This window comes from Rhinolophus ferrumequinum, chromosome 21, assembly GCF_004115265.2.
Source record: "Rhinolophus ferrumequinum isolate MPI-CBG mRhiFer1 chromosome 21, mRhiFer1_v1.p, whole genome shotgun sequence".
Lineage (NCBI taxonomy): Eukaryota > Metazoa > Chordata > Mammalia > Chiroptera > Rhinolophidae > Rhinolophus > Rhinolophus ferrumequinum.
In genome coordinates, this window is record NC_046304.1 from 35,707,170 (window position 1) to 35,733,887 (window position 26,718).

Genomic DNA, 26,718 nt, shown 5'->3' on the forward strand with positions numbered 1-26,718 from the left:
GGACTCAATGTGTACACAAAGCTTTTTAAGTTTTATTTTCCTTGGGTTGGAGATTCATCTTAACACGCATGCATTTTAAAACAGTAACAGGGTCTCGAATTGTTCGGAGCAGACGTTAGACAAGCACGGGGGGGGGGGTTGAAAATTCCTATTTAAAAAATGGAAACTGCAGTGGGAAATGGAGAAGTCACACACATATGGTGGGGTGGTAGTTTATCCTGCTCCCCCCAAGAATTGAATCTAAACTTAATTCACATTTTTGTATTACAATGATCTGACCTGATGCTTGGGCGAGCTGAGCAGCATCAGGCCTCCTCTCAAAGGTGGTTGGTTCCGACTTCCTTACAAAATGGCTCTGAGCAAGGGGAAGGGGGTCCTCTGGAAGATTCTTCTCCAGCCTCCAAAGGATCTCAGCACAACCCACTGGAAGAGCTGAGTCTCCTCTTCCCTTGGAGGCACTCTCATACGTGGCACCTCTCAGAGGAAGGCTCGGGCCACGTCAATGACACCTGCGGATGGCTGGTAAATTTGGGGGCAGTTATTTATTTTCCCTTTGATTCCTGTGCTCAGAGTGGACCCCTCTCCCCATTTTTACAAGAGGTGAGGTCCTAGACTTGGGGGTCTAAGGCCAGAGCTCTAAGGGTTTGTTTCAACACTCCCTTCGGCCCCTAACACTTGAGTAGCTCAAATGCTGGGGAGTGCTGAAGTTTCTTCTCTCTCCCAACTTGAACTGGTAAAAAGACAATTGGGGGAAGGCATTGGCTACTGAGGAAAGTCCTGGGTCTTTGGTCCATCTCCCCAGGGTAGGCCCTGGCAGATCGTGAAGAGGAGCTCACTAGGGCAGGAGTCTGTAGTCCCAAGCCCTGAGTACTACCAGGGGCCTGTTTGAGGCCTAAAGCACAGGCAAGAGAAACAAGTGAAGTAGGAAGAGGGAGGGGAGGAAGAGCTGCCTGTGGTGGGAATTTAGGGAGCGCCACTGAGAACAGCCACAGGGGCGACTCGTGGCACCTGCCACAGACCGGTAACCCCTGAGCTAGGTAAGGGGAGAGAACACGGCTTCAGCCTGTGCTCCTGGAACTGCTGGCTTCCCAGCCCTGTTCCCTAGCCACCCCCCCCCCCGGGGGGCAGGGAAGGAGCTTGCACTGGGGGGCGAGACTCAGTGATTCAGTAATAGGAACAAGGGCCAGAGGCCTTATCTAGTGGTCTAAGTGGAGTTTTCAGAGAGCCCTGCACTTTGGCTAGGAGACCTGGGAGCCTTTATTTTCTTAGGTGTAGACTTTCAGAAGAGGGGGGAATGGGAGAAGCCATGACTGGTTAGGGGGTGGATGGAGGGAATGGGAGAGGAATCCTGCCCTCATCCACCTCCAGACTTCACCCATCAGCCATGTCCTATTATACCTTTGTCCTTAGGAGACCCGAAATTATTCTGGGATACCGGAAGGCTGTTGACCTTCCTGGCTCCAAAGATTTAGATTCAGGGCAGTTACTTCCCCTTAGATACTTTCTACTGCCCAGAAAGGGAATGATGGGATTTGGGGGAAAAAAAGAAGTTTGGGGATCAGTTCACTTTCTCTACATTCAGACTGCACACCAAATAGAGTATCTTCATCATTACAAAAAGGAGAGAAAGAAAACTTGTATAAACCAAGATAAATAGCTTTTAAACATTTGAATGCTAAAAAGAATTCGAGGGCAAAACCCAAGGCTTTGAAGATAGCACAGAGAATGACCTTTTAAAAAAATCTAAAATCCACCAAACCACAGCTCGAATGTTCAGACCCAATCAACAATACTGTCAGAAACACAAAAAGAGCATTTGAAACAGGTTCTACCTCTCAAAATGTAAACAATATACAAAAAAAAGAAAAAAGAAAAAGAGAACTCCACAAAAACTCAATGTTAAAGAAGTTAGATACCTGGTAGCTCATCTTTAACTGATAGGATTGTGTTACATGGTGCATACACATTATGGCAACATGATCAGACCAAATGCAGGAAGCCGGTAGGAGCCTGAGGCTGTGGAGCTGCCGGAGGGCTGCCCGCCAAGCTCTGGAGTTGCTGGGCCTGACCAGGAGCAGATCCAAATTTTCATTCTTGATTAGGAGGTGGGGAAATCAACTCCAAACATTATTCCTATATAATTCCTTCCTAAGTCAAAATTGTTTTCCTCCATGAGCCACTTGGTTCCAAATTCTTCCCCAAGTCACTTCATGGTCTTACTGCTGCTGTTCAGAACTACTTATGGCCCCTTGCTGGGGCCAGGGCAGTTGTTTAACCCCTGTCTGCCTCTTGCAGAAGGGTCCTGGCAGCCCCAGAGAAGTTCAAGAATGCTGTCTCCATTCCTTCTTGACGTAAATGCTGCAGATAGGGCACAGAGACGGTGCTGATTCCTGCTCCAGAAGCCCAGCGTCGTCAGGTTTGGAGGGAGCCACAAGAAACCAATCCATCCATATTCAAGATGCTTCCACAAACTTTCTTCGCATCTGTGGGGTTATCTACATGTTTTACCAGCTCTCATTCCAAATCTCCAGTTCCTGGGGAGAGGGTAAGAAGGTATAGGAACGTACCTCCCCCAGCGCAGGGCCGTTTTCTTTCTTAGCCAGATCAGATTGCACTGATGTCATCACAGAAGAACACACAGCTCAATTCTGAGGCCTGGGTAGCAAGGCTCAGAAGGTGGGTGGAGATGCTGAAGGAAGCTGCAGGGTGCCCCTCCTGAGGAAGCCTGTGGGTGGCAGATCTGCTCAGTCTAGAGACAGGGCACCAAGGAAAAACAGCTCCAACCCCACATCAAGCCTCCAAATTGGATTTCCTGGCTCACATCCTCAAGTGACAAATTCAGGCATGGGAGCCACTCTCTAAGGTGAGGGTCATCATTCCCTGCTGGCCATAATATCCAGGTGACAAATCATAGGCACAGGGAGTCCGATTACCTACATGGTAACCCTGGGGCTAGAAGAGGAATCTCTGTAAGGAGCACCCCAGGTACCTGGGATCTACCCCCAATTCAAGGCTCACCTACAAGTGTAGGTACCTGGGAGAAAGTCAGAAGGAAGTAAATGGATGGAGGTCACAAACCGTCATTTGATACTCAGCCTCTGGGGTCTCTTTAAGAGGGAAAGAACCATTTAAGCACAGGGTCCCTTCTCGTTTCTCTTGACACAGGCTTTAGAGAGAGAACATCTGATCTTCAGGGGCCGAGCGCCCCGAGCTTGAGTGATGACTGGGGGGTTCTCTGAACCAGCTGTCCGAGCGCCCATCAGCAACCCCGACCCCTGACCGTCCCATGAGGACGAATGTTCTCCCTCTGAGATCTTTGTTTCTGATGCAAGATCACTGATGTTGGTCTGGAGTGTTCCTTCAGGAGGACAGCATTCAGATGGCAGAATCATTGGGATCCAAGGAGGAAAGGTGAAGGACGTTGTGCACAGTACTTCATAATATTAAACAGTTAATCCAGACAAGGTCAAATGCAGCAGGGCTGAGGCGTCTGACCTCCTCTCCTCTGGCACCAGAGCACCTGGCTCTGAGAGGGCTCTGGCTGGGTGTATGGGGTGCCTCTTTCATTGAAGGGAACTCAGGGCAGGGATGTGGAAGGTGGACAGGGTGATGATATACATCGTTATAAATAACAAACCTGGAGCAATGAAATTTCAGAAACAAAACCCAAATAAACCCACAGTCACCTCTAGCCCCAAGGTATCGTAAAAGGTTACAAGGTAACACAGGAAACCCCCCTTTAACCTGGGTCAAATGGGGGAAAAAAATCAAGGATAAACAGGAGGTGAGGCTACACCCTGTGAACACGTACACACACAGCACATCCCCTCCTCCCCAGCGAGTCCCTTTCAGTGTCACAGGCTGCAGTCTCACTGCTAAAGCCCTCCCCGGCCCCCAACTCCGTCCCCACCCCTCCCATCTAGCCCAAATACACCCTTTCCCCTTTCCAATCCCCGACCCCACATCTTGCTCTCTGGCTCCGGCTGAAGGTAGAAGGTCACTACGTCAGGATGTTGGACATGAACTCGTTGAAACGTTTAGAGTACTGCTCAGGGTTCACAGTCGAGATCTCAGCCCCTGCCTATAATACAACACAGAGGCCAATTCAGGTCCAGCTCCTTGACCCTCATCAGGAGGCTGCACCTGCGAGGGGCCTGGGTATTCAGGAGCCTCTGGATCTACAGTAGATCTGCATACGACCCCCGAGACTGGGAGGGCCACCTCAAGAAGTGGTGGCCATGCCTCAGAATTGCCCTGGCCCCCTCCTCTGACTCAAACCCCAGGGCTGCACCCACTAACGTAGGGACAAGCTGTGGGGAGTAGCCACGAGTCTCTGATCTGTGGGGGCCGCTGTCTGGAAAACAGCAGCTTTAAGCCCATGGGGACATGGGCCTCTGGGGAGCAGTGTGGGCATGTAAACAAAGCTATTACTGGAGGTCAACAAGATGCACAACATGCCCAGCAGCCCTGGGGAAAGATGCCAGCAGGCTCGGAGTCCTGAGGGCCAGAGAACAAAGGGAAAAACAAGTTGGGCATATTACCCGGTGGGGTAGTAGGGTGTAGTAGGGTGGGGTGTAGATGGCAGAGAGAGAACACCAAGCAACCAGGCAGGCTGCTCTTCCCGTTCCCTGCCCTGGGAGAGGGGGCAGGAGAATGTCTCCTTCAAGCAGGAGGCCAGAGACCACCCTCCCTGGGGGTCTGAGGGCCCACACACTGCGTCTGGACGGAGATAGGGAGAACTCACCCCATGTTTCACCGTTTTGGCAGCATGTGCAGCTTTCTTCTTAGCATCATACGGAGTAAGGATATCAATGATGGCCATGAAATAGACCTCCTTCTTGGGGGCATCTGAACGGGGAGGGGAAGCAGGAAAGGAAGAAGAGGTGAAAGGGAGAAGAGCAGAAAACAGCTAGGTCCATAACCCTTCAGATGAAAGATCCAGATCCATCCTTATCATCTCGAATCTGACAAAAGGAATGACTAATAGAGTCCTTCTTAGAAGCTTTCATAGCTCTTATTTGATCTTCACAGCTCCCCTGTGGGGATGACATCACAGCATTCATAAGGTTTTGTCCATCCCATGAATCAGAGGACCATGCCTCAGGTATCCAGGACAAGCAGAGAGGTGAAGAAAGGCCTAACGGAGAAAGGCCACAGGGCCCAGGAGGCAGAGTTACTCGTGGTGCCCCAGTATGAGAGCTTAGAGGTAGAAAGAGGCCAAAGCCAGCAATTAATGAGGTAGAGGTCCAGACACCCACTGGGACATCTAAATAATGGGCCAGACGTGGGCAGGGCCGGCACAGGCTTCCACTTACTTTCATGACTTTTCATGGCATAGACATCAACAGAGGGATCAAACTCCCCAGGACCGAAGAACCGGGGAAAGCTGAGGAGGTTGCCAGGGCTGTCCGGAGGCGTGCCGTAGGAGCAGAGCAGGTTGCCGCCCAGCCCGTCATTCTCACACTCCTCGTCCTCTGCCCGCTCCTCCACCTCCATCTCCTCCTGCTCTGCCCGGTCCACATCGTGAATGCCCACCAGCAGGCTGTAGTCCATGATCTTTAGCTGGGCCAGAAACTAGGGGAGGTGGGGAATGAGAGATGGAAGGAAGAAGTTAGACAGGACATCCCAGTGGCATGTGGAAAGGGCAGAAAAGATGTTCCTTTCAACTCAATTCTCCAATGCTGAAACACAACAGAGAATAAGACATCAGAGTTTTTGCCCTAAATGAGCTCAGCGTCTAATGGGGAAGAAAGTCATTCTACAAGGGCAAGGGGCTGCAGGAGTCCAGAGCAGTGGCCTCCCTGAGGAAACGGTTGAGACTGAGCCTGAAGAGGAGTCAGGCAGGCAGAGGCTGCAGGAGGAAAGGTAGAACAAGCACTGCAGAAAGAGGGAACGGCCATACAGTCTGTGCTCAGACATTGGGTCAAATATTAATCTGAGTGTGTCTGTCAGGGTGTTTATGGATGAAATTAAACTTTGAATAGATAAAGTGAAGAAAGCAGATGGCCCTCCCTAGTGTGGGTGAGCCTCACACAATCCGTCCCAATCAGCCCGATTAGAAGAATAAGGCTGATCCTCCTTGTGAGGAAAAGGGAACTCACCCTGCCTGCCTACCTCTGAGCTGGAACATCAGTTTTTTCCTGCCTTCGGATGGGGACTGGAACATCTGCTCTTTCTGGGTCTCGAGCCTACTGGCCTCCGGACTGAAACTCTACCATTTGCTCTCCTGGGTCTACAGCTTGCCAACTGCAGATCTTGGGACTTGTCAGCCTCCATAACTGTGTGAGCCAATGCCTTATAATAAACAATTATCTATCTATCAGCCAATTTAACTATCTACACCTTATTGGTTCTGTTTCTCTGGAGAATCTTAACTAATATACCAAGTGTCCACTGGAGGATGAATGGGTTCACAAAACATGGTATACATACACAATGGAATATTATTCAGCCTTAAAAAGGCCATTTTGACACATGCTACAACATGGATGAACCTTCAAGACATTACAGTAAGTTAAATAAGCCAGACATAAAGGACAAATACTGTATGCTTCCACTCATATGAGGGTCCTAGAGTAGTCAATTTCATTGAGACAGAAAGAATGGTGGTTGTCAGGGGTAGAGAGAAGGGGGAACGGAGAATTTGTGTTTAATGGGTACAGAGTTTAGGAAGATGAAAAAGTTCTGAAGAAGGATGGTGGTGATGGTTGCACAACAATGTGAATGTACTTAACGCCATTGAAATGTACACTAAAAAATGGTTTAAGACGGTAAATTTTGTTACGCATATTTTACCACAAAAAAATAAAACTTTTAAAAAAGTTTATAGGGTTTGGTTTTAATGAGCAGGCTCCTAATCTATTTAAATAGAAGGAGGCACTGAGTTATCAAGTGGCCCAGATATTACATTCACTATTTAGCACGTGTCCTCCCTGGAGGAGCTTCTCCACAGGAAGTCCCATTCCAAACAGAAGGTTACTAGGTAAGTGGAGAATCAGAGCCAGTAAATGGGCATGTAGGTAGAGCTCACTAGCTGTTTCCTGTTGCTCTGATGGCCAGATGCTCCCTCCACTATGGGGACCACCAGAAAGGAAGTTTGAAGGGGAGTTTAAAAAAGGTATTGGAGCAGATTAGTGAAAAGATGAGAGAAAGTATTCGATACTGAGTTACCAAGGTTCTACTGGGACAAACTGTGTCCTCCCAAATAGAAGGTTCATGTGCACAAGCTTTAGATGCAAATAACTACCCACACTGCTCAAATCTCCACCCTTTCTTTTGTCTACACTCTTGGAAAGCAGTGAATTGAATTTTTCTCAAGGTTAAAGAGGCTCCTGATCTGGGAACAAGAAGGGGCTTGCTCAACCAAGGTGAAAATGAGCATTAGTAAGTACCTCTACATCCCGTTTCAGTTTTTCCAGGAAATTCTTTTTACTCTCCTCTCCCACATGCAGCTTCTGCCCTTCGTTGAGGAAGTCATTGTCTTTAAACGTTGGCAAGTCCTTGGCCTGGGAGAGCAATAGCAGTGTTAGGCTGGGTGGCCTGATTCATTCACCACAAGGAGTCCCTGCTGGGGGTGATGGCACAGAAAGGGGAAGGGCTTTAGAGCACAGATGATCAATCTGCCAAATCCACAGCTCAGCACAGGAGGCTAACAGTCCTGGGCTTCGGGCAGGCAGTGACAGCAAATGTCAGACAGTAAGGACTGACCAAAGCATCCCTTCCTGCAGAGCCCGGACTACCTCAGGGCTCAGGCAGCTACTCGCAGATTTCAGGCTGGACCATGAGATGGAAACTACCAGCCCTCCAGGACTATGAGGAATCCAGCAAGGGCAGGGGTAAAAGGTTGGAGACCAAGGCCAAGGCTGTGGCCGAGGACAGGCTTAGTGACAGGGTACTGACAGACTACATGTCTGGGAAGTGGGCTAGGGGCTGTGATGGAAGAAGGGACAGGATGGCCGATAGGTGTTTCACATTCCAAGCGACCCATTCCATTATTTGATCAGCACTGGTGCCAGCATACCTTCTCCTTGTCACTCGCTTCTCTGGCAACAGTAGAACCCTGCAAGGATAAGAGCCATCAGGAGAAGTCCATCTGAGGTAAATTCCGTTGAGTGAGAAAACATGCACCGGTCTTTGGGGAGAGGCAGCAGGTGAACGGAAGTAGGCTGGTTAGAATCCTAGAGGGGCCAGGAGGCAGCAACTTGTTCACTTCCTCTGTCACAGACCGTTTACAGAGCCCTGACTATGGATACACACATGCTCAGGAAACAGGACTGTACCAAGAGACGCAGTCCCTGCCCTTAGGGAACTTTCCTTCTAACAGGGCAGACAGGCATTAAGCAGCAGTTATGCAATTAATTAATCCATTAATCACAACGATGCTAAGTGGTACAGGGGAGGGGACAGGGCATTCTGGAGCATGTGGCACAGGGGAGGGGCCTGGAGTGGAGAGGGGCAGTGGCCCAGGCCTGCTTCCTGGAAGAAGTGATATTTGAGCTGAGCTCAGAAGGGTTAAGTAGGAAGTAATTAGGTGTGGGAAGGACGTGGAGAAAAGGGCAGGGAGGGAAGAGTCTAGGCAGCCTATGTGAGATCTTGGGGAGGAGAGCACAGTACTGCAGGAATGGACGGACAATCGTGGAGCTGCAGCAGAGAGGGACAGTGGTGTGAGGTGACAGAAGCCAGGAAGTCAGCTTAAGACTAACAGAATGCAGTGGTTCACAGGCACAAGTGTGTTCTTTTTGGTGTCTAGAAAAGCACTGTGCTCAGTCCATGGGGCCTGGCCAGATGCCAGAGTATGTGCGCCAGCACGGCCTGGCCTGTCCCCCTACTGCTGCCCTTGGTGTGTACATCCCACTGACAGGAGTCGAACAGCAATTGTTACATAAATGTGGTACATTTGGGGCTTAAATAACCTCGTCACTGACGCCTGGACTTCAAACGCCTTTGGCCCACAGGAATTAGGCCTATCAACTCCAGAGTCTGCTGTCCATGCCAAACATATGCTCTGGCTTTCTCACTATGTGGCAATGGCAGCTGGAGTCATGGCCCCTCCAAGCCTCAGGGAGAGGACAGCCACAGACCTGGGAAACACAGAGCCCTTTACCTTGAGGTCATACTTGCGGTGTACAGTGAGCCGATGGCTGAACACGTTCCTGGTGACCACCATGTAGGTTTCTACGCCATCCACGGTCAGGCGATACATGCCCAAGAACTGGGGCAAAAGGGTGTTGCCATGACACTCCACTATGAACTGCAAAAGAGGGAAGGCTAAGGAGCATATGAAGGGGCCAGGATGGACAGGACTCTCCCCAGGCTGAAACACTCCCTGCCTGGGATTCTAAATTGGGTTCTGTGAAGTCACGGGGTTTCTTAGACTTACAACAACTAACTACCACCCCTGCCTTCACCCGGCACAGCTGCAGGCAGTGCAGAGGAGCCCCTCTGGTTTCATACTGCTGGGACTCCATCACAGGAGAATCACTGATCTGGGCCTTGCATCTCTCTCCTCTGTGGCCTAAATGGGAAAGCCGCAGGGCACAGAGGGGCTGCAGAGGCAGAGCTGTGATCCAGCTGTCTGGGAAAACAGAATGGCTCCACATCGAAAGCTTTACCCACATCGTGCCACAGGGTTTTCTGCTGGAGTAACTCCCAAAAAGACCGGAAGTCCCTTTCACCATTTCTCAGGTGCCCTAGAGAGAAGCCAGCTTTCCTTGAAGACCCAAAAGGCTTGGGGCCGGCACTCAGATGGTGCCACTGCACTCCCGGTTCTCTCTCCTGGACAAGCTCCATATGAGTGGGGAGTAGGAATGGGAACAGAAGCTGACTGGACCTCTTTTAGAAGAAATGAGGCAGGTGTCAGAGTGTGAAAACTTCCTAACTCTGACAAGAAACAGCTGTTCAACTAGGACTGAGTCAGTAACATGCCTTCGTTTATCCTTTTCATTTTTTCAAGTAGGCATTTCTCCTCACAGAAACACGGTACCAGGGAAGGGCCAAGTGCTTAGTTATCAGGAGGCTTTGGCCATTGCCAAAGGACCAGTGCCTCTCCAGGAAACTCCGCCAGGGGCTCCCTTCTCCCTTGTCCAATCCACCCTCTACTGTCCAGGCTCCGGACTCACCATACCTGGTGGTACTTCTTTAAGATGTTGTGCATTTCAGCCACATCCTCACTTGACACAGTCTTGATGACAAAACGCCGGTCATAGGTAGTGAGGAAACGTGTGCCACATCGGCCCTGGCTGTCACTGTTGATAGGGGCGCTGCGTGTCACTGAATTCTGATGGACCAAGACAAAAGCAGGCTGGTCTCGGGAGGGGAACAGGACTCTTTTACTCTGAGTCTTTGGTTATGGGCCAGATTGATCTAAAGCCAATAATGCTGAGATAGATGGGACCTTACCCACCCCTTTCTCATGGGAAGTTCACGTCTCTCCCAAAAGTCTTCCTTAAGAGTGACAAGAGTTGTTCCTACTCCTTGACTGGGATGGAAAGAGGATTTACTGTGAAACATTTCCTTTCCTTCTGATCCCAGGCAGCTACCTCAGATGTTAGGGAACTGGGTCCTAATCCTGCCACTCACATGTCATATGACCCTTGGATGAGCCATTTAACTTCTCTACTCCTGAGTTTCCTCACCTGGAACAAAAGGAGGCAGACTAAGATGACTTTCCCAATTTCTTGGGGTGACAAAGACATAGCTGAAGTAATATTCACGAAGTCTAGCATAAAGAAGCAATGGACACAGTCGTCTCTTTTACCTGTATGTACGCTGATGCTGGAAAACCCTCCCGAAGCAGGAAGTTGGTCCTCACCTCTCTGTCCAACACCTCTCCCCTCACCTCAAACTCCTGCTTGTCTGTGCAGGGCTCTGAGGCAGTCTGGGAGCCTTTCTGGTTCTGTCCCTGCTCTTCCTCAAGGCCCCACTCCCATTAGGATCAGAGAGCAGTAGAAGCCTCAAGAAGAGGGGCAGGGGAAGGTGTGAGTCACCCAAAGGGACGTGTTCATCAAGCAGATGCCCAGAGAAGACCTTTGGGAGGCAAGGCAGAGAGGGCGATCCCAGCTGTCCCTATTGCCGAGAAAACACATGTGGCGATCTGCTCTCAGAAACACCTCCTCTCCAAGCCTTTTTCTCATCTCTTACCTAGGACCCTACTGTTTACCGTCACCTAATGCCTCCTCATGAGAAGCTGGGGGAGGAGGGAGCACCACCTTCATGGGGGAAACTAAAGTCTGAAGTGGTGGGGGGCTTTCTACACTAAAGAAGCACCCCCTAAAACAGGGTGTCCCAATGCAGAAATGCTGAGTGGGCTGCATGACTGAGGGCCTCTCTCGCCCAGCCTGGTCCCTCTATCAGGAAGATTTATAGGCCTCAAGCCTCGTTGGGAGGCCTAGTTCTATCGCTGCCTTATTTCCAGGCAGCATTTTCTGATTCTCTACATCACGGACAGTCCATGAGTACTGAGTCTCCTCTCTGAACACCATCCTTCCTGCCCGTATTTCAGTCTTGAGCACAATCATCTGCCCACAGGGCTATTAGAGCAAAAACGCAGACGCTGAGAGGATGTGGTTAGATGGCCACGGGGAGTGAAGGAGCTGCAGTGGAAGGAAGATGTCTGAGCAACTGGGGTTGGAATAATGAAAAGTGTTCAGAATGCCCCAGGCTCCAATCAGGTCATGATGTGGTTTGGAATTCGGTCCTAACAGAGGGGCTGGAGGGACCTCCCAGCACCTCTTACATAGACATTCCTGATATCTAAGTTCCTGGCATCTCCTCTTCTCACACGCCCTCACCGTCCTCTGCAGGACACACATCTTTGCAGGAGGCCCTCCAGAGTGGAGGAGAGAGGGGAGGGCCACTCACCCGAGGCCCATCTGCTTCTTGTGAAAGGCTTACTGGGAGTGGGCTGGAGGAATCCATGTTTTAAAAGATGGGGCATCCATTTTAGATTTCACTAGACTATACATTCCTTTTTTCCCCATAGATAAGGGAAAGTCAGCTGTATTTCTTACTGCTACAAAACTGAAGTGAAAGATTCTGTCGCCTTCACCACCAGGTGGAGAAGTAACAGAAACTATAGACTGAGTCAGACTATAATGTCCCTGGTACTGGGATTGATTCCTCCCAACAGGCCTAAGGCCTCTATGACAGTATCACCCCCTGAAGGGGGTAACCTCAGGACAGGGGACAAGTTAGGAGGTGGAACTCATACCTGGCAAGCGGTTACACTACCCTTTGAAGTCTTCCTTTTCTAATCTGTCTTATCTGCTTTAAGAGGCCTCATCTCCTGCTGGCAACAATTCTCTCTCTTTTAAGTCAAACTATGAAGGAGAAGGGTTCTTCAGCTTAGACTGGAAACGTCAGACTAAAACGAAGCAGCTTCCACAAACCCCTCTCCCTCCCACTGCTCTCCCTTCCCAGGGAGAGGGGTCTAAGCCTACAAGGAAGGCATCATCAGAAGCACTTCTAAGAGCCCCTCCGAGAGCCCACCACCGCGAGAAGAGACTGACTGGGCTAGAGAGAAACATGACGGCAGACACAGTACCAGGAACAGTAGACACTTTCGGCTCCGCTCGTCCTGTGGCTTCCAAGCCCCACCCACTCCCTAACCCGTCGGATTTTGCAGAGACAGCCGTACCTGGTAATCCTGATCATCAATCCCAAACCTCTCCCGAAGGTTTCGGAACACCATGGGGCAGTACTCCTTAAACTTAAAGCGGCTGGGGAGGTTCTCCCTAGGGAAAAACACAGAAATGTCTTTGTGAAGGTCTCTTGCTCATCTTAATTCTTACATCAGAACTTCGCAAACTGTGGTCCACAGCTCACTGGGATGTGAACCATCTGCAGTGCTTAAAATGTAAGTTTCGAGGCCCCAGAAATTCTGGAGGTCAATCTGGAAATCTTCATTTTTAACAAACTCTCCAGGTGATTCTGACCACGTAAAAATTTAAAACCTTTACATCCTTTGTGTTCACTTTGTAAACATTAATCTAGCTGTATACTCATGATTTGTGTACTTTTTCTGAGTGTATGTTATCTTTCAGTAACATTTACACTCAAGGGAAAACGTCACCTGCCAAGAAGCGAGCCTGAGTATAGGCCCCACTGCACAAGCACTATGCTAACTACAGATGATGGCTGCTTGTGAACAGTGGCTGGGAGGTGAGTGTCAGTACGACTGCTAAAGGGAAAGGCCTTTTTCATCAAAGGGACCCTCTCCTCTGGGGATGTTCCCATCCAAACATCCTGGTTACATCCAGGAAACCCTGCCCTTGGCTTCCACTGGAATGGAGGAGGAGGGCACTTTATTTTTTTATAAATTGTATTGGGGAATATTGGGGAACAGTGTGTTTCTCCGGGGCCCATCAGCTCCAAGTCATTGTCCTTCAATCTAGCCGTGGATAGCCGTGGAAGGCGCAGCTCAGCTCCAAGTCCAGTTGCCATTTTCAATCTTTAGTTGCAGGGGGCACAGCCCACCATCCCATGCGGGGAATTGAACCAGCAACCTTGTTGTTGAGAGCTCGTGCTCTAACCAACTGAGCCATCCGGCCGCCCCTCCCGCAGCTCAGTGGCAGCTTGCTGTCTTCAAGCTATTTGTAGAGCGCACAGCTCACTGGCCCATGTGGGAATCGAACCGGCAACCCTGTTGTTCAGAGCTCACGCTCTAATCAACTGAGCCATCCAGCCACCCAGGAGGAGGGCACTTTAGATTGAAGAGATCCTTAGTCACTGACTGGGATTCCATTTTACATGAAGCCTTGTTTGCTGGCACCAATCTCCACCCTTCCCACTCCTTACTCGATCCACAGGCTCCCCGGAAGGGAGAGAGTCCTTGAAGTGATGCCTCTTCCAAATCACCCTGTTTCGGAACTCCCTTTTGGAAGTATGTCCCTGACTCCTCCAAGATGATCGAGTTCAAGGAAATAAAAAGCAGTGGCTTCCATGGGTCAAATCTGGCCAGCCACCTGTTTTTGTAAATAAAGTCTTATTGGAAAACTTAAAAAATAGATAGATAGTAGTGGCTTCTCATGAAGGCAGGGGCCTAGTCTGCTTTATCGTACCCTCTGTTCTAGTAAATAGTACTGTAGTCTAATAACTAGCACGTAGTCAGTCGTTGATAGGACAAAAGGAATACGATACAAGAAAATAAGAGACTGAATGCGCTGCTATAGGTCAAGATGTCAAGGTGGTGGAACTTCAGAGGCCACGGACCCTGAAATGGGCAGTGGTGCAATGCCCACTTCCAAAGCCCTGACCTCTGGGACAGAACAAACTCCCTTCCTGCCTCTGAGCCAAGGGCTGCCTCTCTTTCCTTAGGTGGTGAGACACTGTGATGTAATAGGAAATGTATATTTGGTTTTCACCCTGTTTCTGGCACAGAGTTCCTCAAACCCTTGAGTTTCCTAAGTGATAAGAGCAATAATGGTATCTTTCGTTATTCATAACAAGTCCCTTCCAATACCTGAGTTTACGTTAATGAGATGACTTTTAGAAAGCCTCTAAGGATGGGTGCTGGTTGTCAGGGGAACCAACCAGGATTACAGTGTTGGAACTTTCAGTCCCACCCCCCAGGGAGGGGAGAGGGACTAGAGGTTGAATCAATCACCAACGGCCAATTATTTAATCAATTACACCTTCATAATGAAGCCTTCATAAAAATCCAAAAGGCCTGGGTTCAGGAGCTTCCAGGTCGAGGACTGGGGTGCACCCGGAGAGGGTGTGGAAGCTCCACACCTTTTCCCCATACCTTGCCCTATGCATGTCTCCCATCTGATTATTCCCAAGTTGTAATCTTTCATAATAAACCAGTAATCTAGTACGTAAACTGGTTTCCTGAGTTCTGTGAGCCACTGGAACAAATTAATTGAAACCAAGGGTCATGGGAACCTCTGATCTATATAGCAGGTCAGTCAGAAGCACAGGTGACAACCTGGACTTGCAACTGGCGTCTGAAGTTGGGAGGGGCAGTGTGGGGGGACTGAGCCCTTCGTCAGCGGGACCTGCCGCTAACTTGAACTGTAGCACACCAAGCTGGTATCCTACAAGATTGTTTGATGTGTGGAAAACCCATACATCTGGTGTCAGAAATAAGTGAAACAGGGTAGTAATGTGAAAGTAGAGAAGAAACACAGGAGAGTTTTTCTTCCATACAGGTGGCCACTTTAGTAGCCAGCAGCTATGAAGACAGATGGCTTCTAGAATAAGATGTTATTACTTACTACAGCAGAGAGAGGCCACCAAGGGCCATTTTCAAATCAAACGTCTCCCAGCTAACAGTCTGGGATTGGTGGGGTGACAGAGCCCAGCTGGTGAGGTGGTGGGAACTGTGGGACAATGGAGAGTAGCACCAGGATTCAAATGCAGAAAGGAAGAGAGTGTGAGCAACAAAGAGTTCCTGGGGTGACTCATAAACTCAAGGCCTCCACAGGGCTTAGAGAAGGCCCCAAACTATGTCAAGTGAGATGGCTGCTCCAACAAAGGCTGAGACAACCTTCAGACACCGGTGTTAATCCAAGAAGCCACAAAGAACAAAAGTGGGAAGAATTACTTTGGATAGCGCCCTCGGGCACCACGCTCAGCCTCCTGTTCACACACCAGTTGGAGAGAAAAGAGCTTGGCTGCATCCCAGGCCAGGAACATGGCTGGCATCTTCTTGCCTCAAACTAAGATCAAGATAGGGACACTGTTGTCAGCTTCATATTAGATATCTCAGCTCCTGAGCAGCTCACTTCTTCCTAAACTGGCCACAGATCAATCACCCCGGGCCAAGCCACATGCCCCGAGGGACACTGGAGGTAGGCTGATAGAGGAGTGAGATGACAAGACAACAGGGAGACACATAATGAATGTATTTTTCTAGCAAGTTTTTCAGCTCTGTGATCCAGGTGTTGCTGTTACACCCTGCCAGGTGCTGGCTTGGCCCCACCTTGCACAGGGTTTCCGAAGCTCTCTGCCTTGAGGGAAACGACTGCCCACAAAACCTGAGCCCACTCAATAGGCAACTTACTTATTGAAGAGATGATTGTCCACCTTGATCTTGCTGTATGCTTTGAAGTCATCTGGCATTAGCATGACAGGAACAGGGACATTGCTCAACTCATTGATCTGCAAAGCAAGGGAAAGTGAGGTTCTCAGCCAGGAGGCCACTTGCCTCAGAGAAACAATATGCTACAATGTGAATGCCACTGTCTCACCAAAAACACATCCATGGATTCCCTCCTGTCTTAATTTAAAATAAGTTCCCAACCTCATCTCCACCCTTTGAGATTCTCCCCGCTTAATAAGGTCCAGCTCAAAAAGGCACCTCCTACATGAAGCTTTCCATGACTCTCTAGACCATAAATGTTCTTTCCCATCTTAGAATTCCTGAAACACGGTTTGTGTCCATCTTTTGGCCATTTCACAGCCTCCCACATATTGTAGTTAATGCTTAGGCAAGACCGTATTACTGATCTTTGTAAGCTAAGATCATCTAACTGATCTCTGGGGGCTCCGTGGTACTTAGCCCCATGATTTGCATATGGCAGGTACTATATAAATACTTGTCAAATGCAATGATAAATGGATCAAATGAGTAAATGTCACCCAACCTACATGGATATTGAGAGCTTTGAACATCTTTATACAAATTGTGGGTCATGCAAGAAATCAGCCTGGGGCAGGAAAAGAGGTGGGTATGTAACTCATCTCCAAAGTAAAGGATTAAATTTAAAGTGAGCAGAAGAGGTAGACATCTGGCAACCAGCTCACTCTTATTACTCTCCTGATTAATGCAGAGCCAGTTCCTGAAGCTGTGTCCTGCCTTAATGCTGACCTGGGGGAGATGGGGTAGGGTGCTTTGCCCTCACTGCAAACAAACATCATTGTCTTTCATCCCCCTTCAGGGAGCTGGAGCCTGGACAGGGGGCGGGCTTCCCATTGGTGCAGTGCTGAAGAGGCAAATCCTGTGCTTCCCCATCCCCCGTTTGCCAATTAGTGGTCTAATTAGCCACAGATGTCCTCTCCCATCACAGCAGAGTATTTGACATTTGACCCTCAACCCAGTTACCATTAGTGCATTCAGGATTTACAGAGGAAACCTTAGTCTTGCCTTAATGGATGGGGGAGGGAGGGCACAGCCTTGTGTCTCCCAGATAGTTTCCTTGCAAATCCTATTATCTCAATGAGGCCCCATGTGGCAGCCAGGGAATTACCTAGAGTCATTAGGACTCCTCTAGGAGCATAAATGGGGGAAAATGGCATTTAATTTACTGCCCCTTTTATGTTCCAAACCTTTTTTATTTAGAAATGTCAGAAGATGGAGGAAGTACAAGTTAATGCAGTAACTGGGCTGGGGAATACCTTCCTAGAGTTGGTGAAGAAACCAGCTGACTCACGGGGAAATTAAGGAAGGCACAGAAGTATATGGGGAGTGGGAAGGGCAGTGTTATCAGTGGGCAGTAGAGCAGAGACTCAATAAATTGGTGGGGAAAACTGACTGGCATAGGTACAAGAATACATCCTGTATGATTCCATTCATATGAAATTCTAGAACAAGAATCTATAGTGACAGAAATCCACTAGGTTGCCTGGGTTGGGCTGGGGAGAGTGAACTGCAAAGGGACATGAGAGGTGTGATTCTAGGGTGATAGAAATGTTCTATGTTGTGTCGGGTGATAATTACACGGGAAGATATACATTTGTCTAAATGCATCAAACTGTACACTTAAAATTCCCAGCATCCAGGTCTGTGATGTCTGCCACTGGCTACAAGACACAGACACACACACACACACACACACACACACACGCCAGTTCCCATTCCAGGGGGTGCTCACAAGGGAACCTGATTGTTAAGTGTGTGCCTATGGAGGAAACCATTCCACTTCCTTGTTTTTCTGCCAACAGAAACAATTCAGGGTAGCTGTCCCACTTCCTTTTTCCTGGCATTTAAACTTGGCTCTGAGAGTTAAAGAAGAAGCTCACAGCTCTTATGTAATTCTGCATTTTCTAGCTCATAGCGTCATGTTAGAAAGAACATACAACTGACTCAAAGAATATGGTTTTATACCAAAACGTTCTAGTATCTGCTACTAATTGATTCTGGGCTAGTCTAATACCCACACTCGGTGCCAAGGCCAGGGGTACTGGCAGAACTACACAAGACGAACACATGCGCTTGAGAGGGATCACTTGCCCCTTAGCCAGGATGAAGTATTCTAACAGGAGTGATTCAGGAATGTTCTCTTCATTCATCCCCTGTAACTCTCAGTGTGGCATAGTTTGAATGGTGATAAGTTGGTTGGTTTTCAGTTCTCACTTTCTCTCTATTCTTGACGATACAACCCAAGAGCAGGACACTTCTGAGATGATATATTGGTGAGCAGTCCATAGATCTGAAATATGTACACACACCCCTCACTCCACTGGACCACATGGAGATGATTCACTCTAGGGATTAACTGTACCTTTTTTTTTTTAGTTGTGCTAAATTTTATATCCACAGAGAGTCCTATTCAATTTCAATTGAAGAAGCACTTGCTGAAATACCTACTACACGCTTCATTTCATGTTAGGGAGGAGGGGGCATGCACACAAAAGTAGGAGGCTTATCCTCTGAACAGGAAGATGAGACAAACCCATGATACAGTGAAACTTGAAGTCAAGTGGCTACAAGTAAGTGAGAACATAAGGACCGGGACATCGAGAAGAGCCGAGCTTCACAGAAGGCTGAGTGAGTTTAGTACGGTCAGAGCGTCAGACTGCCGTCCTCACAGATCAGGGTAGAAACAGGGCACCTGATGCCCCTCCTGGTATTGCCAAGAGCATTTGACACTGGAAGAATCTACAAGATCATGTTACACCCTTGCTTAAAAATCTTCCATGGCTCCTCATAAACCTCAGGGTAAAGTTTTAATTCCTTAGCCTCGCATTTAAGACCTTTCCTGATCTGACTCAGACTCTGCCAAACTTCTATTCAGTTTGCTCCTACTCCAAGTATGGAGTAGTACTGTGCCAGAAGCTGGGGATACAAAAAATGAAAAGACATGGTCTCTGTTTAGCTGGGAAGACAGACCACAAATAACTAATACAGTGTGATGAGTGCTACAGAGTTATGAATAACGGGAGATGGAAAAACAGATTAAGAAATGATTGATTCTGAGTGGGAGTGGGAGTGAGAGAGTTGGTTGCTAGAGGAAGCCACAGAGAAACAATGTGAGGAAGGCCTAGGAGGGTAGTTCTAAATAGACAGATAGATAAATAAATAAAATAAAATAAAATAAAATAAAATAAAATAAAAAAGAGGAAGGCAATCCCAGGCCACGGGAAGAGTCAGAACCACGACTCAGAGTTGTGGAAGCATTTTAGGTATTGGGGAAGGGGAGTCTGTAGGGTGGCAGAGTAGGACAGAGGTACTAAGAAGTAGAGGGAGATAATACAGAAAAGACAGGGAAACAGCCTGACATACTATCAATTAATAAATAATAGCTATTTCTATTTACTGAATGCCTATAAATGGCTGGTGCTTTATGTCATTATACGTTATATATCACATATATCACAATATCATATATATTCTGTTCTCTGCTATTATTTCTAATACTTAATAGTCACATAAAATATTATTAATCTGATTTTGCAAAAAAGGCTCAGGGTACCTTGCTCAAGGTCACACAGACAATATGTGCGGAGTCAGGATTTGCTCCCAGGTCTGTCTGGTGCCATCACTTGGGTTCTTTATACTGCTCTTCTTACGGCTAGCTACCTTGACTAAGGAAGTGTTTTCCTTTCCTTGCCTCTATCCTAATAGTCTGCAAGGAAAGTGTTGTGCACATTTTATAGAAAAGGAAAATGAAGCTCAGGGAGAAAAATCAGTACTCCAAAGCTATTCTAATAATAAGGGGCCAAGCCTACATTTGAACTCAAGTTTGATCACTACATGATAAACTGGGACTCGACTAGGAAGGCAATGGGAAGTCCTCTCAGGTTCAAGTCTGGGAATTCACATGATCAGACGGGTGATACAGATGGTAATTCTGGAAACAAAATCAAGTAAAGATCAGAAAAGGCAAGACCATTTATGCGGCCGTTACAATAATTCAGGTAATAGACTGTAGCAGCAAGAAAGAAGAAGGAACTGACTCTGGGTGGTGAACACACAATGGGATTTATAGAGGATGTGATACAGAATTGCGCACCTGAAATCTATGTAACTATTAACAATTGTCACCCCAATGAACTTTTAATTAAAAAAAAAAAGAATAGAAGAAGGGATGAAGCTAAGACAGTCATCCAAGATCTGGCTGACACTTCCTCTGCAAGAGTGTCTCTGTTTTCCCCAGGATGAATTAATTACTCATTCCTCTGTGCATCTTTATATCCTAAATATCACATTCACTTGGTAATTATTTGTTTACATGTTTAATTTGTCCACTAAGTTGTAGGCCCCTATAAAGGAAGAGACTATTTTGCCCATTTTTTATGTCCCTAGCACAACCGGCACATAGTAGTTGTACAACAAATGTTGGATGGAGGGATTAATGACTAGAAAAGGGGACTGAAGATTGGCTAACATTAGGATAAAGAAAAAAGGGGGCGGACGGATGGCTCAGTTGGTGCTGGTTCGATTCCCACATGGGCCAGTGAGCTGCGCCCTCCACAACTAGATTGAAGACAACAAGCTTCCACTGAGCTGCCGGAGGGGTGGCTGGATAGCTTAGTTGGTTAGAGCGTGAGCTCTCAACAATAAGGTTGCTGGTTCAATTCCCGCATGGGATGGTGGGCTACGCCCCCTGCAACTAAAAATTAAAAAATGGCAACTGGACTTGGAGCTGAGCTGTGCCCTTCACAGCTAGATTGAAGGACAATGACTTGGAACTGATGGGCCCTGGAGAAACACACTGTTCCCCAATATTCCCCAATTAAAAAAAAAACAAAAACAAAAAAACCAAAGAACTTAAATTTGAAAAAAAAAGAAAAAAAAAGAGACAGCAAAGCTAGGGTGACCATGGTTTGCTAGGGTGACCATGGCAAAGTTTCACAGTCTGGAGGATGGGAAAGGAGATTAAGGTTAACTATCGAGGTTATAACCAGACTGTAAAGAATCTTAAATACCAGTGAGAGGAGGATAAACTTTATTTAGTAGACAAAGGGGAGTGACTAAAAGTCTTGGAGCATGGAAGGTCATGCCTAAAGCAATGCTTCAGGAAAATATGCTATCTTCTTTACTATCTATCACATTTCTGGGCCAACCTTTCACCTTCAGCAGAAGTGCACTTGTGAAATGCAAACTCATTTGAATATCATGCTAAATACAACATATTAAGATGGTAAATCTGTTGTATCTCGTGTCATCTAAGTGGTTTTTGGATTATCCACATGATTAACTCCATAAGCCATTAGCATATATAATGAGGAGGCTAACCAAGCTGAATGAGGAACAACTTAGAAGCAGAGTTCACTCTATGCTGATCCTACTGGAGATGAAAATTCAGCCACCAGTTCTAGTCTAGTGAACTTCTGATTCCAGAAGGCTCCACTTCCCTGTGTGACCTTCATTGGAATTGTTACCTAGCAGGCATGGGTTGGGCATGCAGGCTTCCTGACATGTCCCAGGGTGGTGTGGGTGACTCTGCAATGGATGGGCCTACAATCATTTGTTACCTACCACCGTCAGAAAACATGATGTGTTGGGAACCATATTCTCAACACCAAGGAGTTCCAAGCAAGACCTGAAACTCCAGAGAAGGAAAGACAAGCCAGAGAGCCACAGATGCCAACAAATTCATCCCTGGATTTAGTTCTCCGTTTTATACCTTGGTTTTTCTTCTCCTCCTGTTTGAGTCCCACTGTTCTCTCTGAGGTGGGAAGGCCTGCTAAAAGGACAAATTCATCAAAGGCCTCACTAGAGCAGAAAAATTTACTAATGATTTATAAAGAAGCAGGGCAAGAGAAAAAAATCAGGTAAAAGAGGTTCTGGGTCTGCATTAAGCAAAGAAAATACATGGAAAGAATGGGGTTGGAATGTGGCAGAGAAATGAACAGATTTAAGAATGAATCTGTTTCTCGCACCATACACAAAAATTAACTCAAAATGGATTACAAACCTAAATGTAAGAGCTAAAACTATTAAGTTTTTCTTAGAAGAAAATATAGGAAAAAGATCTTCACGACCTTGGGGTTAGGCAAAGCCTTCTTAGATATGACACTAAAAGCACAAATAACCAAAGAAAACAGATAAATTGGACTTTATCAAAATGAAAAATTTGAGCTTCAGAAGAAACTATCAAGTGAAAAAGACAAAACAAAGAATGAGATAAAAAATTTGTGAATCACATATCTAATAAGGCACTTGTGTCCAGAATATATAAGGCACTCTTACAACTCAACAATAAAGAGAAATTACCCAATTAAAAAAAACAGGCAAAATGGGCAAATTATACTAATACACATTTCTTCAATGAAAATATGGAAATGGCCAATAAATTATGAAAAGATGCTCAACATCATTAGTTACCAAGGAAACACAAATCAAAATCACAATGAGAGAACACTTCATACCCACTAAGATGGCTATAACAAAAACGACAGATAATAACAAGTGTTGCCAAGGATGTGGAGAAACTGGAACCCCCACACATGGCTGGTGGAAATGGAAAAGGTGCAGGCGCTTTGAAGAACAAGTCTGGCAGCTTCCCAAATGGTTAACCATAGTTACCATCAGCTGCTCCTATTCCTCCTGATTACCTGGGTGAAGCTTCACACATACCTGGTTGCTAAAACGGCCAACTGGTTATCAAACCAAGTCTGCCTCCTCTGGTCTCCACTCTGCTCTGCCACTCTCTGAAGCCATCTCTTCCCTAACTCCAGACCCTCTGAAATGTTTTCACCCACTAAAACACTGGTTTCTTCTCTTTATGAGTTCTTCCCTGACAGATGCAAAGTCTTCCGATTTTTCTCCCTGTTTCCTACAGTCTTCCTCCAGCACCTCCGTGGGTTGCATCCCTGTCCAGGAGAGCAGCTCATGTTACAACAGAGCTCAAAAGGCCTCTCTTTTCCCACCTAGAAGTAACCAACCACCTCCTGAGACAGGAACTAATTTTACTGTAGATAAAGACATATCCATCCTTTATATCTCATAGACCACCATGGCCTAAATGCCTAAATGGGTGAGAAACTAAAGAAACAAAGAAAAGGTAGTATCCGAAACCTTAGATTGCAAAAAGTTGCAAAAGTGGGCTTCTGGAGTAAGGTAATCTCCAAGAAAGGCTAGCAATCCACCAAGAACAATGTGGTCCTGACCCTCTAGAGAATTGCAAGATTTTACACACTTCTTCTGGGGAGATGCCTCCATTTCCCAGATGGGGACCTTTAAACACCAGACTTATTGCAGGCTGAGTTGAAGCAATAAAACTTGGGAATAACTGACCTCTGAAGCTTGGCCTGTCCAGAGCATTTCCCCTGAGGTGCTCACTCATTATGTTCACCCATTAAGTTCTGTCTTAAAATCAGTGCCTTTCCAGCTAGCCCTCAAACAAATTTTCTTAAAGTTAGCAAAGAAAGAGACCAAACAAATTTTCTTAAAGTTAGCAAAGAAAGAGACTGATTGCCTAGTCCAACAGAGTAGGAATCACAGATACCTATTCATCTGCCATACAGAGGCTCCCACCTGATGCCCACATCTGGGCAGCCTGATAACCTACCTAGCAGAAAACCAAGTACCACACACACTCCCATGAACTGGCATGCACAGGCACACACACTTGAGCATACATCGAGGTAGGTTTCCTAACAAGACTATAATTCCCAACTGTCCTGGCACTTGATTGAGAGATAGGACAAAGAACAGGAGGCAAAGAAAATGAGACCTGCCACTCAAGTACCATGAATGGCCAACAAAATACATAGTGCTGGACAATGAGCTGCATCTTTTGATGTGACCATGGGCGAGCTAATCTGCCACCCGGGGCCTCCATTTCTTCATGTATAAAATAAGGGACCCAAGTTCCCCTATTGCTAGCTGTAATATTCCTGATTCTCAGACTTCTACCAGTTCTCTGCAGAGACAGGATGCTTTCTAGTGAGAAGCAGGATGCAGAACAAAATCAAGGGCTGACTTCTAGGCAGAGACACAGGGTTCACATTTTGATGACCCAGTTTCCCTTGTAATGTTGTCAAATGACCCCTGAGGCAGCAGGAACCAGGAGGAACAAACTCTGCTGAACTATTGGCCAGAAGCAGCTCCTAGAGATCTGGGCTTTAAACCAGTGTACTCCCTACCCTGGCCAGGACCCTCACCTCAGTACTGAAAACAGTGACATGCCCGAGACCAAAAAACATCAACAACAACAACAAAAACCAACAACAAAGACCTCACCATACACAAGTGCTTTTCTGTATTAGATGTAATGATCTAAAACCCTGGCTCAGACTACAGTTCATCAATCTCCAGCCAAAGGCTCCTCTATCAAAGCAAAGCAAAAACCCTTGCTGGCCCCGAGGCCCTCTGTCATCATTTGGTCTTACTGGCAATTTCAAGTGCTCAGAAGAGGCAAGGAAACTAAATAACCGAAATCCACGGGAAATCCACGCCATTAGCTTCACCTTCCTCATTTCAAACTTTTAGTTGGTGAAGTTGGGTGTTTCAAGTCCTTTTACTTCCTATGTGCATTCCTGGCGTAGGGACTTAACAATGAAAGGGTGAGAATGCAAGGAGTAAGTGGCTGCAAAAGGAAGAAGAAAGACATTCAACAAACAGGACATAAACCAAGAAAACAGCTCAAACACTATCCAAACACTGTCCGGCTCCAACTTCCTGACAGAGGCTATTGGACAATCTCAAAGCACCTTAAGGATCCAGGGGATCTCTGTCATCTTAATCACCATCCTTTATCACACCCTTCATGAACATACAATAGGAAGTTCAACAAATGAGAAGTCAATGTCTGTGACACAGGAGAATGCAGGAAGACACATTATTTCTACTAAGAATAGTCTTTACAATCAGGCCTAACCTTCTCTCAAATGGTTACATTCTCTAGTCTCCCTAACCCAGGAAGACCTTGGTAAAATGTCTGTGGTTCAAGCAAACCTGTGCTTCTCCAGTTGATAAATCTTGTTTGGGAAGAAAATAAAGAAACCCAGGGATGATTTCCATAGTCGGGGTAAGCAGGTCTGGAGGGTGGTAAACTTTGAGCAGTCACACCAACCAAATGACCAGAAATAGGGGCATAATCAGGCAGGCCAATGCTTGCCCTATCAACTGGTCAGTTAGCTGGCAGTGGGTTCTAAGGAACAAGGGGGAAAACACATGCTACAAACAGGGTGAGGTGAGAAGAGAAGGGGAGAGGAGGAAAGCGATTCCACGGCACCCAGGCCTTGCCTCTGAGTTCCAGGGGCGGCCCGAAGCGAGCATACCAGACGCGGGAACCCAGAGGGGCTGGAGGGAAGAGGAGGCGGCGACAGCATACCACGGAGACACCAGGCCTCGCGGGGCGCTGCGACTGCACACCGGCCAGGACGGCGTGCAAGGGTCGGGTGGGCGTGCAAGTGGTTTGGAGAGGTGTTGCAGGCATCCGTGGCAGGGCCCGTGAGGCGAGGGCCGGGGGCGGCGGGGGGCGTGGGAGCGCGCGGGGGAGCTGGTTACCGTGTGGTTCACCCCCCACATCAGGACGCTGAGGATCGGCTCGCTGGCCCGGAATAGCTTCACTTTCTGGCACACGAAATGCTTCTTCTTGGTCTTGGTCTTGCTGGCGCTCAGCGGCGCCACCGCCACCGCCGTGGTGCTGGTGCAGTTGGACGACATGCCCGGGGCGGCGGCGGCGGCGGCGGCGAAAGGGGGGGCGGCCGAGAAGGCGCACAAGCCAGCGGCCCCAGGCCTCCCCGGGACCGATCCCCACCTCCGCTCCCTCACCGCGCCATGGTCGCGCCCGTCCCGTTACCTCCCCACCCCGCCCCGGTGGTTCCGTCCGCCCAACGCTCCGCCCTCCCCGCCCCGCCCCCAGGGAGCTGGCCGGCCCGCTCCGTACCCCGCCCCTGAGCTGTGCCACCGCCCTGCAGTCACTAGGACCTATCCTCCCTCCCGGGGTGGTACGGCCGATCCCGGGGAGGCAGCGGCTGCCCCGCCCGCCCCTCCTCCCCGGGCCTAACAAGAACCGGGCCGGCCTCCGCGCGCTTCAAAGCCCCGCACCGGAGCAGGGAGGGTAGGAGGGTTGGGTGGGTCTCGCTGTCTACCACGGGAGGGGCTCCCTGTCCGGACCCCTCAAAGCCAGGGTTTGGCTCTTTCCCTCAACCTGACATGCAAAGATGGCGGCGGCGCCGCTGCTCGGGAGGGGAGAAGGGGCGGGAATGCGAGGAGGGTGGGACGTACCATCCCCACCCCGGGGGAGAGAGAAGGAACACAGCAAGGGAAAAAGGAAGTCCTGCCGGGAAAACCAAGGAACGCCCCCTCGCCCCACCCAAGCGTGGATCTTCCCACTCCCCTGGGCCTAACGCGCGCTCTAGCCGCGGGACACGCCCCTTTCCCCCAGGGCCAATGAGAACAGCCGGCTGAGAACCCTGAGTTTTATGAATGGGTCCCACACCCACCCACCTGCTGCCAGCCTCCTCCCGCCTAAGGGTCGAGTTAAGAGACCGCTGGCACTTTAACTCACCTGTCCTACAGCGGAGAGTCATAATCGTCTTATTCTCCCATTCACTTCATGAAATCTTTGAGTAAACTACTCACACTTTATTACATAATTC

The 26,718-nt window shown here is 48.1% G+C and overlaps 1 protein-coding gene across 1 annotated transcript; it reads right to left on the reverse strand.

The window, feature by feature from the left end:
- Nucleotides 1-4: 4 nt before the first annotated feature.
- On the reverse strand, nucleotides 5-25,935 carry PIP4K2B (phosphatidylinositol-5-phosphate 4-kinase type 2 beta). The gene is made up of 10 exons (XM_033090242.1): nucleotides 25,622-25,935; nucleotides 16,004-16,101; nucleotides 12,635-12,731; nucleotides 10,124-10,276; nucleotides 9,104-9,250; nucleotides 8,021-8,059; nucleotides 7,392-7,505; nucleotides 5,316-5,574; nucleotides 4,745-4,848; nucleotides 5-4,081 (listed from the first exon to the last, which is right to left on the reverse strand). Exons 1-10 carry the CDS (start codon nucleotides 25,778-25,780, stop codon nucleotides 4,001-4,003), a joined length of 1,251 nt encoding a protein of 416 aa, XP_032946133.1. The 5' UTR covers nucleotides 25,781-25,935; the 3' UTR covers nucleotides 5-4,000.
- Between the last annotated feature and the right edge of the window lie 783 nt (nucleotides 25,936-26,718).